The sequence below is a fragment of the Podarcis muralis genome, chromosome 14, assembly GCF_964188315.1.
Source record: "Podarcis muralis chromosome 14, rPodMur119.hap1.1, whole genome shotgun sequence".
NCBI classification, from domain to species: Eukaryota; Metazoa; Chordata; class Lepidosauria; order Squamata; family Lacertidae; genus Podarcis; species Podarcis muralis.
Window position 1 is genome coordinate 54,332,146 of NC_135668.1, and position 20,915 is coordinate 54,353,060.

The 20,915-nt window shown below is 48.9% G+C and overlaps 1 protein-coding gene across 1 annotated transcript in view; it reads right to left on the bottom strand.

Annotated features, from left to right (window-relative positions):
- RNF216 (ring finger protein 216) overlaps positions 1–18,106 on the bottom strand; it is an 83,815-nt gene extending 65,709 nt beyond the window's left edge. The window contains exons 1-4 of the mRNA XM_028707274.2: positions 17,944–18,106; positions 6,008–6,124; positions 4,514–4,650; positions 2,682–3,518 (exon numbers count right to left, since the gene is read on the bottom strand). Of these exons, the coding sequence (XP_028563107.2) occupies positions 2,682–3,518; positions 4,514–4,650; positions 6,008–6,074 (1,041 nt within the window). The 5' untranslated portion in view covers positions 6,075–6,124; positions 17,944–18,106. The remainder of the gene's footprint in view (positions 1–2,681; positions 3,519–4,513; positions 4,651–6,007; positions 6,125–17,943) is intronic.
- Positions 18,107–20,915: the final 2,809 nt, after the last annotated feature.

Genomic DNA, 20,915 nt, shown 5'->3' on the forward strand with positions numbered 1-20,915 from the left:
GTAAAAATGTAATTTATCAGAAACCTTTAGACTAGATGCAATGAAATGCTGAATAGATTATTATTATTATTATTATTATTATTATTATTATTTATTAAATTTGTATACCGCCCTTCACCCAAAGATCACAGGGTGGTTCACAACATAAAAGAACAAAATGAAAACATAAAATACATGATAAAACAAAAGCAAAACAAACCTATAACCCTCCTCCCACAGATGTATTTAAAAAGCCATAGAACGTTAATCAGCCAAATGCCTCATTGAAGAGAAACCTTTTTGCCTGGCGCCTAAAAATATGCCATAAATGTTGTGCATGAAGATACAAATTTTAATTGATCCATTAGTTTAATGCATTAAAGGCCCAATTAGGCAGCTACATCATCAATTAGCCAAAAAAGAAGAAAGTACCAATCAACCAGAACCAGGAAGCAGCACCAGTTTCACTTCACAAAACTGATGTTTTTAAGTAAAAAAAAAGGGTGTCGCAAGGAAACATCCTTCTTAAGGAGTCACTTTAGGAGTGCCCGCCCTCTGGTGCTGGGTTCATTCCCAACACCTCCCAGAGATCAGAGATGCTCTCCAACAACATCTGGAGGGGCCACAGACCCCCAACTCCTGGCCTACACTCTGGCAAAATGTGTTGCAACGCACAAGAGTTATTAATCCAGACTTTTTAATTTTTTTATTAATTAGTGTGCCTGCCCATGGGAGACCCCACTCTACCACTGTGTGAGGCTACGATTCTGTAAGCCAGAGGACGCAAACAAGGATTTTATGGCAAAAACTCAAAGGATTCGCTGAAGGAAGGAAGCTTGAACACTGCCCAATTGAGGCAAGATTTATACAAGATGTGGCCCACAAGGGCTTTCCATGTGCACCTGGTCGCGCGCATTTGCTCACATCTGTTGCCCATCAGCTCAGCGCACGAAAGATGAAGAAGTGGAATCAGTTACGATACATTGGGCTAAAGATATAGGACACAATATACCAATAGATGCTTGGGGGAGACTATGGAAAGAAGGAATAAATTTTACTGCCTGCAGTGCTTTAAAAGAAAATATAATGAAAATGATGTACAGATGGTATATAACACTGGTAAAAATAACCAAAATGTATAAAACAAGTAACAAATGTTGGAAATGTAAAGAAAAGGAGAGCACATTTTACCATATGTGGTGGGAATGTAAAAAAGTAAAAGATTTCTGGGAAATGGTTTATAATGAGATTTTAAAAATGTTGAAATATACATTTCCAAAAAAACGGAAGCGCTTTTACTTGGAACGGTAGGTACAAAAATTCATAAGAATGATAAAAAATTGTTTTTATATGTGACCACTGCATCAAGAATACTGTTAGCCCAACGATGGAAGCAGGAGGCAATGCCAACAAAAGAAGAGGGGCAAATGAAAGTGATAGACCATGCCGAGCTGGCAAGACTAACAGGGAAAATTCAAAACCAGCAGGACCAGATTTTCCTAAAGGGCTAGAAAAAAATTATGTCGTATTTTAAAGACAATTGTAACTATTTAACATTGCTTGTAAGGGACACGGGTGGCGCTGTGGGTTAAAGCCTCAGCGCCTAGGACTTGCCGATCGAAAGGTCGGCGGTTCGAATCCCCGTGGCGGGGTGCGCTCCCGTCGCTCGGTCCCAGCGCCTGCCAACCTAGCAGTTCGAAAGCACCTTCGGGTGCAAGTAGATAAATAGGGACCGCTTACTAGCGGGAAGGTAAACGGCGTTTCCGTGTGCTGTGCTGGCTCGCCAGATGCAGCTTGTCACGCTGGCCACGTGACCCGGAAGTGTCTCCAGACAGCGCTGGCTCCCGGCCTATAGAGTGAGATGAGCGCACAACCCTAGAGTCTGGCAAGACTGGCCCGTACGGGCAGGGGTACCTTTACCTTTACTAACATTGCTTGTAGGGTTACAAGAAGTTTTGTAGGAAGATTTTACAAATTATTGTGAAAAGGATTAAGTTTAATTGATGTAAGATTTGATTTATAACAATAAGTATAGTAAAAAGAAATGCAAAATCAGAAAAGGATTTAGAAAACCATTAGAAGGGGTTGAGGGAAGTCAAAGGCTGTGACAGCCAAAGATCTGTCATGTTTTTTCTTTTTCTTCTTTTTTGGCGTTGTTATGCTGGAAAATGGGACGCAGGTGGCGCTGTGGGTTAAAGCCTCAGCGCCTAGGACTTGCCGATCGAAAGGTCAGCGGTTCGAATCCCCATGACGGGGTGAGCTCCCGTTGCTCGGTCCCAGCGCCTGCCAACCTAGCAGTTCGAAAGCACCCCCGGGTGCAAGTAGATAAATAGGGACCGCTTACTAGCGGGAAGGTAAATGGTGTTTCCGTGTGCGGCTCTGGCTCGCCAGATGCAGCTTTGTCACGCTGGCCACGTGACCCGGAAGTGTCTCCGGACAGCGCTGGCCCCCGGCCTCTTGAGTGAGATGGGCGCACAACCCTAGAGTCTGTCAAGACTGGCCCCTATGGGCAGGGGTACCTTTACCTTTACCTTTTATGCTGGAAAATATGTGTAAAAACCAATTTAAAAAGAGCTTTCCACATGATATGCATCCCATTCAGAGAAGCCAAAGTGATCAAAGGGGAGGAAATGAGTGTGCTGTCATTACCTCTTCCTGATGAGTGCCACACTTATGAAGGATACCCCAACAACGACACTCACCGTTTCCCTGATGAGAAGAGCAAAGAGGTCTTTGTCGAGCTGAGGAGCAGTGCCTTGCTTGGGAACGTCGCTGGAACCAGGGTCGGGGGGCCCTCGGGCTGGCGAAGAGGGGCCCGCCTGCTCATTGACCGTTGCCTGCTGCCCCCCTCCCTCTTCTTCCGGTGGGTGAGCCAGCTGGGGGGAGGCGGGGCCGGGGATCCCATCCTGCGGCGGCTCCGGCCTGGGAAAGGCAGGCCCAGGGATCTCCTCCTGGTACGCCCTGGGCAGCGGGCCCAGGTCCATGTCCCTCTGCCCTTGCTGGGGAGAAATGAGGTTGACCACGGGGCCTGCGTCCTTCTCAGCGGGCTGGAAATACGGGTGGTCCAGCCGCATGTTCTCCTGGATGCACCGGACAGTCCCTCCGAGCGGCGGCGCTAGCCTCGGTTGCAGCTCTCGCTCCCTCTGCTCTTGCCCTTCCTCATCAGCAGGCAAGACCTCCTCCAAGTTGATGACCTCCTTCTCACCGCCGGGTCTCGCCTCTCTCGTCCGAGCCACGCTGGGACCAGGCTCCGGAACAGCCCCATCGCCGTCCCCCCTCGGCCCAACGGGCTCCGGGGTTTCTGGCAGTTCCAAGACCTCGTTCTCGCTTTCCTGCCGTCCCAGCGCCACGCCAGCGGCCTTCGTGCAGTTCCGCCAAGCGCCAGGCGGCCTCGCGGAAGGAGGGGTCCTCGCCTTCTGTCCATCGTGGGGCCCTGGCAACACGTCGCCCTTGGATCCTCCTTCCCCCGACTTGCTCGCACTCTGCCAGGGAGCCGCTGGTCTGATCACATTGGAGCGCAGAAGCTTCTTCGCTCCTGTCTTTAAAAGGATATTAAGCCGTAGTTAGGCTAGCCGTTTCTTTGGAAGGCTGCTTCAGGTTGCAAGTACAGTGGTACCTTGGTTTACAAACTTAATCCGTTCCAGAAGTCTGTTCTTAAGCTGAGGCACGCTTTCCCTAATGAGGCCTCCTGCCGGCGGTGCCCTTCCACCATTCGACTTCTGTTCTTAGACCGAGGTAAAGTTCACAAACCAGAACATTACTTCCGGTTTTGTGGAGTTTGTAAACCGAATTGTTCGTAAACAGGGATGTTCTTAAACCGAGGTACCACTGTATATAGCAGCGATGGCCAAACGTGGCCCTCCAGCTGTTTTGGGACTACTATTCCCATCATCCCTGACCACTGGTCCTGTTAGCTAGGGATGATGGGAGTTGTAGTCCCAAAAAGCTGGGGGGCCAAGTGTGGCTATCACTGCTATATAGGATTTAGAGTAAGCATTTCCTGGTTTTGCTCCTGCTAAGGTGGGCTCACATTGAAAGAAAATTAACAAGCAGGATTTTAAGAAGTGGATTTTCTCCCTTTCAGGGAGGCATTTGGCAGCTGGTGTTAAGGGGTATTTAAAAGCATATTTTGCTGTTCAAAAGATGTTGTGCTTCCTCAAGGTAGTAGCAGAATGGAACCACTACCTGAAATAGCTGAAAGAGTCTAGGATGAGCTGTCAGGAGGCAGCTCACCATTCTCACATGCCCTGTAAAGCTCACTTGGGCAAACTTTTGGAAGGCAAGTGAGAACAGAATATGAGATGGGGGCTCGATTTGTGTCTTACAGCGGGGGAGGATTCATAAATCTGTTACAGTGAGAGTCAAGCTAACTAAATCAATGCCAGATTTTAAAAAGTTTCAAATAATAAAGAACATATAACTATTCCGTTTTAAACATACATCTGGGATGGGGAGACCATACTGGTTGTATACTAAGCCTAACACAAATTTCAATTTTTGCTATACTGGAGGATGGCCAGGGCCAAAGAGTTACCTCCATCAGTATGACTACATCGTCGTCTTCCTCATCCTCCCACTGCCGGCGAACAGGAATGTCCAGCATCACAGGCAATTCTTCATCCGAGGAGTCGGATATGGTGATAAGTCCCTCGTCTCTGTGGTTTATTCTATCTGAAAGAAGGAAGGAGAGAAAGGAGAGACAACTTACCTATCAGCTAAAGGTTCACAACAGAACACTAATACAGTCGTGCCTTGGTTCTCAAATTTAATCCGTTCCAGGAGTCCGTTTGACTCCCAAAATGGTTCAAAAACCAAGGCATGGCTTCCGCTTGGCTGCAGGAACTTCTGCAGCCAATCAGAAGCCGCGAAAGCTGCGTCGGATGTTTAGCTTCCAAAAATCGTTCACAAACCAGAACACTCACTACTGGGTTTGCGACGTTCAGGAGCTGATTTGTTCGACAACTAAGGCATTTGACTACCAAGGTACGACTAGTTATTTCTAGTTGTTATAACTTAAATCTGAAATATGTTACCCGAGTTTGCCTTATAATAAAATGGAAGAAGAATTCAAGGGCTCTGACTAAGTCCGCTCGCCACTGGAACAGTCTTGGCAGTGCCAGAGGCATGCCACAGTCTCAAACAAACCTTGAGTTCTGTGAAGATGCCGCTGCCCCAAACCAGGGCAGGAAGCCAACAGAGAACTGCTGCAGGTGGCAGAAGATAGCCTAGGGATAAGGCAACTACTGAATTAAATCCTCTCCTAAGAAAGGGAGGGAGAAGGTGAGATGCAACTGGTTCCTGAAGCAGTATCGCTTTAGAGAAGGGATGGGGAATCTCTCAGGCCCAGAGGCTGAAGGGAATGCAATTGAGAAAAAGACTCCTTTCAGATAAAAGTGGTTGCAACTGGCAACTGGCATTCCACGCTGCAGGAGAAAGATGTGGAGAGGGAACCCTGTGCCCTGTAGCTCTTGCCACTGTTGACGGCTCCACCTCAGTGCAATGCTCCTCATCCCCCACGCCTGCAACGGGGACTAGAGCTGACTTGTTCAAAACGACAAGATACCAGGTTGAAGAAGGCTGCAACAGCACCCTTCAATAGTTCCACCAGCCCAGAGGTCTCCAAACTAAGACCCACAAGCCAGATAAGGCCCGAGGGACTCGTTTATCCGGCCTGCAGCGACCCCTGCTGCCCGCTGCCGCTGCCTGCTCTTACCGGCGCTGCGCTGCTGCCCACTTCTGGGTCAGAGGAGCACCGGAAATAGCTTGTGTGCATGCGCAAGCATTATTTCTGGTGCACATCCGGGTTGGAGGAGGCCCGTGCACATGTGCACAAGCTATTTCCGGTGCTCCTCCGACCTGGAAGTGCGCCAGAAATAGCGTGTGCGCATGCGTATGGGCACGAGCTACCCTGCCCTCCAGCCCGCCGCGCAATCGGCGCTGGAGACACCGGCCCGAGGCGCGGTAAATTTCTGACCCCTGCACCAGCCTCATATGCTTCACCTGGAAGAACCAGGAATATTTTCCTTACCTTTCCCTCGGTGGCTCCGGAAACTGTTCAAGTCAATCACTTCTTCATTTCCACCTCCCTCTGCCATGTTAGAAAGCTAAGAGCTCCAGAGCATGGCACTCACTCCGTAAACAGCACCTGCAAAGGACAAGGTGAGCAGTTGGATCACACCTCTGGTTTTACCACGTGGTAGAGGTTGCTCCAGACAGAGTTTACACAAGGTTCATTTTCTTATTAATCTGAGCAGCTGGGTTTTAATTGAGAGGTAGGCAACTGCTGGGAGAAATCCAGGAAATCCTTCTACAAATATGCAGAAATCCCATCTGCAGTTGCTAATCCATCCACAAACAGGACTTCCGTTTACTTGAAGATCCACCAGGCAAGCACAGAATCTATTACTGGCTACAGAATTTGCCCACCTTTGGCAGGGGTAAGCTATGGAAGGCTGACTGCCAAGTAAGCCTGTGCAGGACTAGGCTGTAAATCGCAGCTCTGGCTGTAAATTAGAAACAAATTTCTAGTCCTCATGCTGCAAAAAACACAAACTGAAAGCCCGTCTTATAATCACATTTGCAAACCTAGGAGAGCTGCCTGCTGCCAGCCTCCCACACACAGACATATCAGGGACGCCAAGGATGATTATCTCCTGTTTGCCACCTGGCAGCGGCTAAGTCAGAAAAGCTCAGGGTTAGAGTTGCTCTCAAGCGACAAAAGTGCTAATTCAGGGTCCAAAATCAAATTAAGATTGATTGTCACAAAAATTCCAGAAAAAACATTTGGCCAGACTGCATGTTTCAACCCCTTAACCAAAGACCACCCAAAAAGCATCATACATGCTTCACAGAAGGAGGGCGGTCTCCTATAGAAGTGTTGATTCTGGCTTCTCTCCTGTCTGCCAAGGTACCTGATAATGCTTTACTGATTGCATTACCTGGGCAGTCTGGCCACTGAGATGGTAAATACTTTATCCTGGATCCAGGTCACAGGCCCACCCTATTCATACCCAAATATGCCCTTAAGACAGGATTTGTAAGTAACTGCTGGGAAAGGTTTCTCCAAGATATCTCCTTCTGTAGAAGAAATATTCAGAGTAATTAAAAGAGCCAAAACAAAAAAAATTCCTTCCAGTAGCACCTTAAAGACCAACTAAGTTAGTTTTTGGTATGAGCTTTCGTGTGCATGCACACTTCTTCAGATACACACGAAATGCACACGAAATGCATGCACACGGCTACCTATCTGTAAAAGAGCCAAGATGGCTTTTTGGGGACTGTTCTGTGTGCTAAAATAATGTGTATTTTTCTCAGGGAATATTTCCTAAATTTTGAAGGATGAAGGATAGGTTTTCTGTGGAGTGTGTGTCTGCTATGTGTGTGTACCCTAAAATTTTAAAACAGGAGCATCTGAAGGACCATCCTTTTATAAATTTTAGAAAATTGGGTGCTTGGTGTTATAATAATGATATGCAAACTGCTTTCTGAGCTCCACCTGAGCAGCGGAATATAAATACTATAAAAAATGAACAAAATAGCTGTTCTTCGTTTAAAAAGTGTATTTGATCAATAAGTTAGAACTAAATATCACAGTCCAACAACAGTCCCCTGTGCTAATGTGACTGCGCTTTCCTGTTCTAGATACAGTGGTACATCTGGTTACGAATGTAATTCATTCTGGAGGTCCGTTCTCAACCCTAAACCACTCGTAACACAAAGCGTGCTTTCGCTAATGGCACCTCCCGCTGCCGCCACATGACTTCCGCTCACATCCCAGGGCAAAGAGTGCAACCAGGAGCATCTACTTCCAGGTTAGCGGAGCTCGTAACCCGCAACGTTCGCAAGGGCGTTGGTAGGTAACACGAGGTTCCACTGTACTGCTGTGCATTCTCCTTATGCCAGAGACAACCCTGCAAACTCCTGTTTTCTGGCGCGAGAACAGCCCACCCTACAGTTAGGATAGAGCAGGGGTTGGCAACCTAAGGCCCATGGGCCACAAGCAGCCCACGGGGGTTGTTTAACCGGCCCATAGACCCCCACCACCCGCTTGGAGACCTCCGTCGCCTGCTCAGCTCCCATGCGCCACACTAAACCAGCACAGAGCAGAGCAGGGACCGCCTTCCGTGACGCTGGAAGCTCCTGCAGCCAGTGGGAAGCTGCACACGCCTCCTCTGCACTGGAAGGAGCACCGGAAATAGCATTTGCGCATGCATGTGCACTCCAGCACACCGCAGCGTCTGCGAGACCATGAACCAGCCCAAGCCACAAAAACTTTGCCAACCCCTGGGCTAGAGGTTGGATGGCAATCTGCCATGGATGCTTTAGCTGAGATTTGGGCATTGCAGGGGGGGGTTGGACTAGATGACCCTGGGGTCCCTTCCAAGTCTACAACTTCTGTGATTCTATGACCAGCAATTGTTAAAATCTCCCTCCTTGCAAATCCAGCTCCACCTTGGAATGGCTGGCAAGCCAAATCACAGACCGGGCAAAGCACTGGGTTGCGGAAGTTCTGCTGCCTCCTCAGAGCAAGGAAGAAATTGTTCTGAGCAGCAGCCAGGAACACAAGCCTGAACAGCCAAACAGGTTCATTAGCTTTCCCAGTGGACGTGGGGGCCTGGGATCAGCGGCAGCCAGGAACAAGAGCGACCTGCTCTTCACCAGAAAGGCCGCAGTGTGAGAGGAATTTTGAGGTCTTAGATATACGGTAATGTTCATAAGCGTACCAAGCAAGCATGTACATAGATCAGCACAGGAAGACCGACCTGGATACATTTTGATTCCCAAACTGTCCCAAACTGACCAAATGTTTTCTCTGCAAGGTCAAAGGAAAATGGAAAAGCCTCCCCATTGTCTTTTCCTTCACAAATCCTGTCTTAAGGGTATGTCTGTGTTTGAATAGGGTGTGAGCCTGTGACCTGGCCCAGGAACTAAGTATTTGTCACTACAGAAGACTAGCCAGGCTCCCCAGGCAATCCAATCAAGTAACCTGCCAGACAGGAGATAAACAACATTCAAAATTTTTGTTTTAGGCCACCTTTTTATGATGTAGGTGTGATGTATCTGAGGGGTGGTCTTAGGTTACACCCCTTCTGTGATGTATGTACCGTATTTTTCCCTCTATAACACGCAGATTTTTTCTCCTAAAAAGGAAGGGGAAATGTCTGTGCGTGTTATAGAGCGAATGTGTGGTCCCTGGAGCCAAAAAATCAAGCAAAAGTCAAATCGAGTCACGGAGAAGGGAAACCTGAAAAGAGGAAGTGGCAGCTTTCCTGCATTCTGCCTCAGGGTCTTACTGCCCACCCTTCTCTGTTTCGTTGCTGTGATTGCTGAAACGGAACAAAGAGCAGGGAAAGCCCCTCCCCTCCAGGCAAGCAGAGTGTCGTTCTTTCTAATTCCTCTCTGTGCTCCGGTGCTGCTGGGGGAGAGGGAGAGAGAGTGGGGGAGGGAGAGGGAGGGGGGAGAGGGAGAGGGGGGAGGGAGGGAGGGAGGGAGGGAGGGAGAGAGAGAGAGAGAGAGAGAGAGAGAGAGAGAGAGAGATGGCTGGCTTGGGGGGGAACTTTTGCCTTTATTTCCTCCCACCCGTTAAATCCCTCTCCAGCATTCTTAGCCAGCTGCTTCTCTGCACACCCCTCTCATGTCCCTTCTTTGTTTTTCCTTTGCTCCCCACTTAAAATGTGGTTACAAAGCATAGATCAACATGGATCCTCAGGATCTTTGCATTGGGTCACCCCAAATTCACCATCAGATCACATAGCATGTCCATGGCTACAGCCTGCACCAAAAAAATCACGCACCCACTGTTGCCTGGGGCTGCAATGGTGCAAAAATGTGGTTACAAAGCATGGATCCACAGGGATTCTCAGGATCTTTGCATTGGGTCACCCCAAATTCACCATCAGATCACATAGCATGTCCATGGCTACAGCCTGCACCCAAAAAAAGCACGCACCCACTGTTGCCTGGGGCTGCAATGGTGCAAAAACGTGGTTAAAAAGCATGGATCCACAGGGATTCTCAGGATCTTTGCATTGGGTCACCCCAAATTCACCATCAGATCACATAGCATGTCCATGGCTACAGCCTGCACCCAAAAAAAGCACGCACCCACTGTTGCCTGGGGCTGCAATGGTGCAAAAACGTGGTTACAAAGCATGGATCCACAGGGATTCTCAGGATTTTTGCATTGGGTCACCCCAAATTCACCATCAGATCACATGTCTGTGGCCACAGCATGAAGCACAAAAATGATACATCCACTGTTTCATTCAGAATGTTTTTCCCCTTGTTTTCCTCCTCTAAAAACGATGTGCGTGTTATGGTCAGGTGCGTGTTATAGAGCGAAAAATACGGTATGCTGTTTCTGGGGGTGGTCTTGATCTACAGGGTTGCAATTTCAAAAGTCTTTACAGTGGTACCTCAGGTTAAGTACTTAATTCGTTCTGGAGGTCCGTTCTTAACCTGCAACTGTTCTTAACCTGAAGCACCACTTTAGCTAATGGGGTCTCCTGCTGCCACCGCGCCACCGGAGCCCGATTTCTGTTCTCATCCTGAAGCAAAGTTCTTAACCTGAAGCACTATTTCTGGATTGGCGGAGTCTGTAACCTGAAGCGTATGTAACCTGAAGCGTATGTAACCAGAGGTAGCACTGTATAAGGCCTTGCGCGCCATTTTTCTGGGTTCCTCCTCTCTCCTGCGGGTGAGGGGAGCACCCTGTTGCAACAGATCAATAAAGATCAAGCTTACTAGCTGCTTTGCTTCTCAATATTCTCTGGTTAGCCTCTGTTATTCTCTCCTACCAATAGGGAACCTATGTAAGGACTCTATATGGGCTCTTGGATACCCCATAAGGGAAAAGGGCAATTTTTGTTTACAACAGCACCAACGTTTAACCAGCTACGGCAGGGGCAGCCAACGGGAGGGGGGGGCAATCCCATCATCCCTGACCCCTGGCATGCTGGTTGGGACTGGCAGAAGTTGGAAGTCCAGCAACACCTGGCGGGCAGCAGGTCTGCTCCCCCTGAGTTATTGATTAAATGTCTTTGGATTATCCTCCTCCTAGATGCGTCTGTGAGGAGTCCGGAGGTTGGCAACACCAGAATGGGGATTTTCTGCAGTGGAATGTTGCCCCCCAGGGAAGCTCGCTTGGCACTTTCGTTGCATCTCTTTAGGCACCAGGCAAAAACATTCCTCTTCTCCCAGGCCTTTGGTTAATTAAATAATCTATGCCTATGGCCTTTTAAACTGGGCGTGGGGAATTGTTCTTGTCTGTTACTAGGTTATATATTTTTGTGCTTTTATATTGTCAATAGCCCTGTGATCCTAGGATGAAGGGCAATTTAGAAATTTAACAACAACGACCACCACCAGATGCCCATGGAGAGCTCAAAAGCAGGAATTTGAAAAGTGGGAGAGTCTCCTCAGCTCCCTGGAAATGGGAAGCGAACAGTAAGTGTTGATTCCGCGGGGAGTTAAGTGGGGATTAACATCAAAATGAAAAGGCCTCCCTTCCTATTTAAAAACATTTAATAATAATAGTCGTAGTAAACTTAGTTAATTTTTATTTGCTTCATTTTCTCACAGGCTGGAAGGAACATCTCTGAGATGAGGAATGTCACAGCACACATTCATCTTAACAGAAGCCTCTCTCTTTTTGCATGTTTCAGAAACACTGTTCTTACTCATATGCAAGCAAATCAATCACAATAGGCTACGACGCAAATGATTAAATAGACTAAGAGCTTTTTAATGCAGCCTACAGCTTCATTTGCTAGTATGACCTTGAAGGGCCTAAAGCCAGGCTGGCTCACCTCGCCAGATGTTGTCTCTTCCACCCACCCACACCTCAAGGAGAGCTGTGGCCCAGCAGCATCTCTCCACGCCCCCAGGTTACCCACTCCTGGTCTAAATCCACTACAGTCATACCTTGGAAGTTGAATGGAATCCATTCCTGAAGTCTGTTCGACTTCCAAAACGTTCAGAAACCAAAGCGCGGCTTCTGTTTGGCTGCAGGAAATTCCTGTAGCCAATCAGAAGCCGCGGAAGCTCCGTAGGATGTTTTGGGTTCCAAAGAACATTCGCAAACCATAACACTCACTTCCAGGTTTGTGGCGTTCAGGAGCCAAAATGTCCGAGTCCCAAGGTACGACTGTAAATGTATCTCCTTAACAGACAACCCTTAGCAGTCTCAGCACTGCCCTGGGTGCCAAAATTGCCAGATAATGCTAAAGCCAAATGCCTGGAGGGGGAAATGAGGAGCTGATTTTTTCAAAAAGCGAAAGTGGTCAAGTTTTTTAAAAAGCGAAACTAATAATCTAACGGGAGCCAGAAGCTGTATCTTCCACAACACCCTAATTAATTGGCTCACCGTTACCCCTCGCTACTTCCAGAAAATGGAAAACAGGAAAATGCTGTTGTGACAAGTTTTCAATAACTGAGGAATGCTGAGGTGTGACTTCGCTCCGCTACCTGAAAGAGTGAAGGAGTACCGATACCCCTCCTCCCCGTGTCCCTGAGCAAATGACTGTTCCAAGCATCTCTCCTGGGATCTCATCCAAGGACAATTCTATATTGAGATACAGTCAAATGATGCTATCACACCCTTGACACAAAGATGCAACACAATTAGCGACCCCCAAATTAGGCTGACTGGGAAAAAGGGGAGAATGTAGCAGGAAAGCCTCCTCTGCCTCCCAGCTTTCTGTCTCCTGCCAAAGGTTCAGGAAAGGCTGAATACGCTCAATAAACTCCCAAGCAGCCTGCTCAGATGCTGCTGCCTTTTCTCCAACCCAGGCCCACCTAGACAAGCCCCGGGGGTTTGGGGAACAAATATCACAACTGGAGAGAGATCTGTTGGAATGTAAAAGCGCTGCCAAAAACGTATAAGATATTATTGGATTGGGAGACAAAGGGTGAGCAGGTAAAGTCTTCAATGATACGTTGGGCAATAGATATTGGTTATAATATAGTTATGGAAGTGTGGGAACGATTGTGGAATATGGATATAAAATTTACAGCATGCTATGGTTTAAGAGAAAACTATGTGAAAATGTTCTATACATGGTATCTAACACTGAGTAAACTGGCAAAAAATGTATAACTCAAAATCGAGTAAGTGTTGGAAATGAGAAGAGGTGGTCTCGCAGTATGTTTAAAGCTTACTGGTACATAATGAATTGAGAAAGATGTTTAAATTAACATTTGTTTAAAAAATCAGCATTTTTAAACAAATTTTCTTTTGGGAATTACAGGGGCAGAATTACCTAAACAGTATAGAAATTTATTCATGTATGCTACTACAGCGGCAAGAATGTTATTTGCCCAAAAATAGAAACAAGAAGTTCGGATGAAAGAAGAATGGATACAAAAACTTTTGGACTATGCAGAAATGGCAAAACTTACTGCGGGGCGGGGAGAGAGAGAAATCAAGATAACATTAAAAAGTGAAAATGGTTTATTGAATATTTACAAACAAATTGTAAACAAATTGGCAGGGTTATTGTAATAACCTGCAGTTTCATCAGAGTAAACAATTAAAGTAGATGAATGAAAAAATAAGTTAATTTAGAATATGCAGGAAATGAAAAAAAATTAATGTAAGGAACCGCAGAGAGAGGAGGAAGTCAAGTTTTGATATGTTTACGTTACTATAAAACTATTGAAATGTATGTAACTGAAAACCACAAATCTTTTTTCAAAAAAGCGTTTTGCAACCAGAAGATGCTGAAGGGAAAGTGCTGCTGCTGCTGCTGCAAGAGTTAAGGAACAGTGAAAGCAGGGGAAGAACTGAGCACCTGAACCATTTCTTCTTTATCAGCAACACACAGGACTGGGCAAGCGTCACTGGCTAGCACTCGGTTGTCCATGTGTCTAAGAATCTGACAACTGCATGTAGGAATTTGGATTCCCCCCCCCCCGCCCTCCCAGTCCAAGAATGTTGAAGCATTGGATTTTATTAAGCCTCTTGTCTTTCTAAATGCTTCCTACAACTAAACCATTTTCTGTCAATTTCAGAACGAGAGAGAAATCTCTCTAATACGGTACAAAGGGGGGGGGGGGATCTCCAGGTTATACAGTTGAGGACACTACCAACTGCCTCCAATCGATGCTGAATTAAAGTTTCCAAAGTCCTCTCCCTGATGCAGCAAGGCAATGTCTACAGCGGGGCAGGGAGGAGACCTCTTCTGGCCAGTGGACCAGATCTTCACCTTCCAATCCCTGATGGACTGCATTTACCGTATTTTTCGCCCTATAGGACGCACTTTTTCCCCTCCAAAAATGAAGGGGAAATGTGTGTGCGTCCTATGGGGCGAATGCAGGCTTTTGCTGAAGCCTGGAGAGCGAGAGGCGTCGGGGCGCACTGACCCCTCTTGCTCTCCAGGCTTCAGGAAGCTATCCGCAAGCCTTGCACGCCCGGCAGGAGTTCCCGCGGGCTCGCAAGGCTTGCGGGCGGCAGCCTGCAGCCCGGAGCGCCCTCCGGAGGACGCCCCGTGCTTTGCGCAGGGGTCTGCAAGCCTTGCATGCCCGGGGGGAGTTCCCGCGGACTTGCAAGGCTTGCGGGCAGCAGCCTGCAGCCTGAAGCACGGGGCGCCCTCCGGAGGGCGCCCCATGCTTCGCGCAGGTGTCCGCAAGCCTTGCAAGCCCGGCAGAAGTTGCCACCGGGCTCGCAAGGCTTGCGGATAGCAGCCTTTTCTGGGGGCTGGGGTCGGGGGAAGCTCAGGCTTCCCCCACCCCAGCCCCACGGCTGGGGGGGGGATAATTTTTTTTTATTCATTGTCCTCCCCCCCCCAAAAAATGAGGTGCGCCCTATTGGGCGAAAAATACGGTATCAGGAAGACGCTGTCAATCACCTGACACCACTATGACACCAGGTGATGCTGTGCTTAGAAGCCCCGATTGTTGGGACTCCACAGCACAGCACAGGGCTGTTTGAAAGCCCTTTTACAAGCAGCCTCACACTGTTCTTTGTGCACCCAGTTTTCAGAAGTTCAAGGAGCAACACTGGGTGGGAGAAGCAGCTTCTGTTCAATTGTTTCCCGCTCCTGGAGCAAGGCCCACTCTCATTGTCCATCAGCAGAAGGGCAATGGGAGCATGCCTGGCTCCAGCAAAAGGAATGTTGGGAGCTCACTCTAATCTCCTGATTCGTCCTTTGAAGCCCTACCAATATATGACATCAGGTGTAACAATGGAAGAGTATCTGGCTTGCCCAAAATGGCCTTGCAGGCTAGATGGGGAGGGTTGGCGGGAGAAGTTTGGTTCGTGGACCAGCAGTTCCCCACCTCTGTCTTACACCAAATATCTGGAGGGCACCGAGTTGGCAAACACACATTCCATAAGGGAAAGACTTTTTACAAGCTGGTAAACAGACACACCCCCTTCAGAAACACATCTCCACAGCCGCATGTACTAAACTTCCACAACCATCTCCTTTATGAAAGTGATTTCTGCAGCTTAATAGACCACCTCTTCCTTCTTGCATGCCCTCATTCCAAAGATTTGGCTTGGGGAAACTGCAACAGCCAGAGGACCATAGGTTACCTATCCCTGCTGCAAAAGTGTTAAAATACCGTATTTTTTGCTCTATATGACTCACTTTTTCCCTCCTAAAAAGTAAGGGGAAATGTGTGTGCGTCTTATGGAGTGAATGCAGGCTGCGCAGCTATCCCAGAAGCCAGAACAGTGGTAGGGATTGCTGCTTTCACTGCGCAGTGATCTCTCTTGCTGTTCTGGCTTCTAGGATTCAGAATATTTTTTTCGTGTTTTCCTCCTCCAAAAACTAGGTGCGTCTTATGGTTTGGTGCGTCTTATAGGGCGAAAAATACGGTAGTTTTAAACAAAAACAAAAACTGGAGGAGGTGGCTGTGAATAACACAGCACCCAAGTGTTCAAAGCACATCATACTAGTCATTTTGGTGCAACTCTTACCCTGCGCAAAGAGCTCTCAACTACCCAGCACTCCTCATGAAACAAACCCTCACCTCACATTCCAGGGAGGATTCCACATGTGCTTTTTCCTCCTGCAGCAAGGGGATCTCAATACAGTATAAGAAAAGGCTCCAACAGTCTAAAAAGAGCCTGGCTGCTGAATCAGAACACAGAACATCTCATAAGGGGTCCCCATTCCCACTGTGGCCATTCACACGGCTCCAGTCAACCCACAGTATGAAAACATGTCGTGGTAAAAACCAAGCATGAAAAAGGCCAGCAGCCCTTCCTCCTTGTCCCACTGCATTCACCAGACTGCTGCCCCTGAACATGAAGGCCCCGTTCCGATATTGTGGCTCTGGGGAGCAATGTCATGCACGGAACAGCCCTAAGACTCAGAAGCTGTCTGCCATGACACTTACAATGCTCCCTGCATGCTGGGCATGGCAGTTAGAATCTTATCTGTACATCTCAAATGGGGGAAAAGCAATTGCTGAAATGTAGGGTAAAGAAGGGAGTTGGGCTGCTCAGCAACCACGCCTCTTTTAAAACTCAGTACACATTGCAACACGATTAAGCAACATCAAGCACACAGTACCAAATCAATACAACAGCATGATCCTATGCATGTCTACTCAGGACACGCACAATTGAGTTTACACTGAGTTTAACCGGAAGTCAGGTGGGTTTAGGCCAGGGGTAGGCAAACTAAGGCCCAGGGGCCAGATCCAGCCCAATTGTCTTCTAAATCTGGCTTGTGGACGGTCTGCAAATCAGCGGGTTTTTACATGAGTCGAATGTGTGATTTTATTTCAAATGCATCTCTGGGATATTTGTGGGGCATAGGAATTCGTTCTTTTTTTCCCCTTCAAAATATAGTCCGGCCCCCCACAAGGTCTGAGGGACGGTGGACCGGCCCACGGCTGAAAAAGGTTGCTGACCCCTGGTTTAGGCACACAACCCAACCACTCCTCTCAGATTTGTGCACTTGGGGGGGGGGGGAGTGTGACCCGGCACCACCACACATGCACCTGGAAATAAACGTTCTGCCAAATCCAAATGTTCAAAGCTGGCAATAAGAGGCTCCCACACGCAACATACAGCAAGACATAAGAGACTCCCTCAGTTTCCAGCGGACCAGGAAGACCTCCAAATCCACAATGGCATCCCCACCCCCTCTCCCCCCAAAAGTTCAGGTCAGGGTGCTGCTGCCTTTACTTCTCCTTTATTAACCATTGCAGGTGGATGGACTTTGGAAAGCAGGGAGGGGACGCCCATCCCAGCCGCGATATGGAGCTGCTTCCCAAGGAGAAACGAGACCTCCTTGGAGAGGGGAGAATGTGAAGGGGAACCGGGAGACTGGCGAGGCCGGGGGAGCAGATGGCCCTAGCCAAGGAGGATTAGGAGAGCAGGTGGAGGAGAAGGCAGCTGCTGCAAGCGGGGGAAGCAGGAGCCCAGGGGCCTGGGGAGAGGGAGACCCGGGGCGGGGAAGGGAAGCCGGTGACTTGGGGGGCGGAGGGGGAACCCGAAGCGAGAGCTCAGCCGCCGATCCGAGGCGGAGTCGCCCCGCAGCAAGAAGCCCCGCCGAGCGGAGGAGCAAAACTTCAAGCTCGCAGAAGTTTGGGCTGGTTGGGAGGAGAAGGGGGAGCCGCGTCCTCCTCTCTCCGGCGTGAAAGCGAAACGAAACCAGCCGGGGGAGGAGGATGAGCAGCAGCAGCAGCTGGGGAGGAGGCGAGTCCGGGGCTGGAGGGGGAGGAGAAGCCGGAGGGGCTGCCTCGGGGACGCCCACACGGGCTGGCAGCAGCAGCAGCAGCAGCCCTCGGCGTCCCCGCACAGGGGGGAGCGGGGCCTCCCTCGGTGGGGAGTCCGTGGGGCTGGAGGGGCCGCCCAGGCCCGGCAGGTGCCTTCGGGGGGGGGGGCGGTTGCCAGGCAACCGAGGCAGGTGCGGGCGGGGCTGCCCCTGGGGGAGCGGGCGGGGAGACCCCGGAGGACCCCCGGCCGGCCACTCGCTCGTTCCCTCACGCGCTCCCTCCCTCACTCACCTCGCTCCGTCTCCCGCTCGTCCCTCCCGGCGGCGCTTCCTGCTTCCTGCCCGTCCGCCTCCTCGCCGCGCTCGGCCTCCGCCTCCTCCTCTTCCTCGCGGCCGCCAACGGCGGGGGGCCGGCCTGTCAGGCCTCCTTCCGGCCTGCGCGAGGGCGCCACGTGACCGCGAGGGGCGGGCCGGGGGCGAAGAGACCATGGAGACGAGGGGAGGGCTCGGGGCAGAGCGGCTCACAGGCGCGGATCAGGGAGTTTCTAGAAAGGAAAAGGGCGGGGAGGAGGAATCCCGCAACTGCCAACCAGCTGCCTTCAGCGTCACGTGACGGCCGGCTCTCCGGACGGGAGGGGGCGGAGAGGAGCGCCCAGTGCCCGGGAGTGCGCATGCGCGTTTGCGAAAGGGGGGGGGACACGGAATCCGAGCGTTTGCTGGGGATCTCGAGAGATGTGCGTGTTTTATAGGAGGAGGAAGAGGAGTCCTGCCTTTGGCCGGGGAAGGGTGGCATTTGTTGCTCACGGCGACTTCGGCTCTGTTTCCAGGCTCTTATTTATTATTTTTATTACTATTATTTTTATTACAATTATTAATCTTTATTGCATTTTTAAAATTTACAAAAAAAGAAAATAAATTAATCTTTACACCAGCATATACTGAAAAAGAAATACGGGACCTAAAAGAAAATATGAAAATAAAAATAAATATTTGTCAAATATGAAATAAGAAAAAGATATTTGTCAAATGTGAATCCAGGCTCTTAATCCGCCTCGAGGCTCTAACGGTGGAAAGGCGGCATGCAAAGAAAACGGTGGCGCTGGCCTTTGACCCGGCGTCGCTTCTCCTCCTCCAGTTTTGGTTCTTCTTATTCCCGTTAATTAACTTTAGATACCGCCCTCCACCCGAGGATCGCGGGGCGGTTTCCCGGCCGAGGCTGCACCCGACGGATTTCTGCCTGGCGCCATTGCCCTCTTCTGCTCCGGCCCGCAGAAAAGAGCTCCGAGCGGCCCACTTTGCCGGACTCCCCACCGCCTTGTGCGTCCATCCCTCCGCGGGGACCCGATCCTGCCCGCTGGACTGAAGCAGCCGCGCAAACTCTCCCTCCGGGTAAACGAGCATAGGATCAGCAGCCGGGCCAGGATCGCGTGCAAGCGCCCGGACTGTCGTCTGCCTGTCTTACTTTCCCCCTATTAATAATTTACTGCGTGGCCACCAGTCAAAACAAAAAAATTCCTTCCAGTAGCACCTTAAAGACCAACTAAGTTAGTTCTTGGTATGAGCTTTCGTGTGCATGCACACTTCACGAAAGCTCATACCAAGAACTAACTTAGTTGGTCTTTAAGGTGCTACTAGAAGGAATTTTTTTGTTTTGACTATGGCAGACCACACGGCTACCTATCTGTAGCTGCGTGGCCACCAGGTGGGGCTATGAGATCTAACCAACCGTATTTGCTTTGCGTTGGATTTTGGGAGCGCAGAGGCAGCGATCCTCTTTCACTGGAGAGCTGTGAAAAACACTCTAAATGCACTGATGGTTTCAACTACAGTGGTACCTCGGGTTGCATAAACTTCAGGTTACATATGCTTCAGGTTACAGACACCGCTAACCCAGAAATAGTACCTCGGGTTAAGAACTTTGCTTCAGGATGAGAACAGAAATTGTGCTCCGGCGGCACAGCAGCAGCAGGAGGCCCCTTTAGCTAAAGTGGTGCTTCAGGTTAAGAACGGACCTCCAGAATGAATTAAGTACGTAACCAGAGGTACCACTGTATAGGATTATTAGTAATAATAACAACAACTTGTTTATTTATACCCCGCCTTTCCTGCTGACGGGACGCGGGTGGAGCTGTGGGTAAAACCTCAGCGCCTAGGACTTGCCGATTGCATGGTCGGCGGTTCGAATCCCCACGGCGGGGTGCGCTCCCGTCGTTCGGTCCCAGCGCCTGCCAACCTAGCAGTTCGAAAGCACCCCCGGGTGCAAGTAGATAAATAGGGACCGCTTACTGGCGGGAAGGTAAACGGTGTTTCCGTGTGCGGCTCTGGCTCGCCAGAGTAGCTTCGTCACGCTGGCCACGTGACCTGGAAATGTCTGCGGACAGCGCTAGCTCCTGGCCTATAGAGTGAGATGAGCGCACAAGCCTAGAGTCTGTCAAGACTGGCCCGTACGGGCAGGGGTACCTTTACCTTTAACTTTTCCTGCTGACACGGACTCAAGGCACCTGGAGTTAAAACAAAAAACAGCTAAAAGAAACCATTAACATTGGAATAACCTTTTTAAAAAGACCAGGCGCATTTCTGTTAAGCATTGTTGGCAGGGACATCCCAAAGGCCTTTAGGAAGGTATTCTTATATGCAACGACTGCAGCCCGGGCTTTGGTGGCAAAGGGGTGGAAGGAAGAAGTCCCAACAATAACGAGCTGGCAATATTAAGCTACAAGAATTTGCTGAGATGGTGCAGCTGACAAATAGCCCGAGAAGCAATTCAAATCAAGAAATTATGGGAAAATGGGATAGATATAAACCATATGTTCAAAAATACAGTAAAGGTTCGTTATCTATGCTAGCATTTGATTGATGGAGAGAGACTGAGTTGAGAAATAAGAACAAGAGCACATATTGCTATAGGAATGTATTAGATAAAATGTAAAAGAAATATACAATAATATGAATACATTCATTTGTTAAAAAAAGGAATATACAATGGGATACACAGGAAGTTGAATGTGTTGGTATGTATATGATTTGGGGGGGATTTGTTTTTGTTTTTTCTCTTTCTCTTTTTCTTTTTAGGTATATAAAGTGTGTATATAATCTTGGTATACATGTTGGAAAATATAATAAGCTCTGTAATGTAATATGACAATGTTTACCAATGTAATATAAGAATGTTAATAAATAAATAAAACTGCAAAAAAAAGAAACCATTAAAAAACAATTAAACATTAATTGAAGTAAAACCAGCTACACAAGCACCAGTATGTG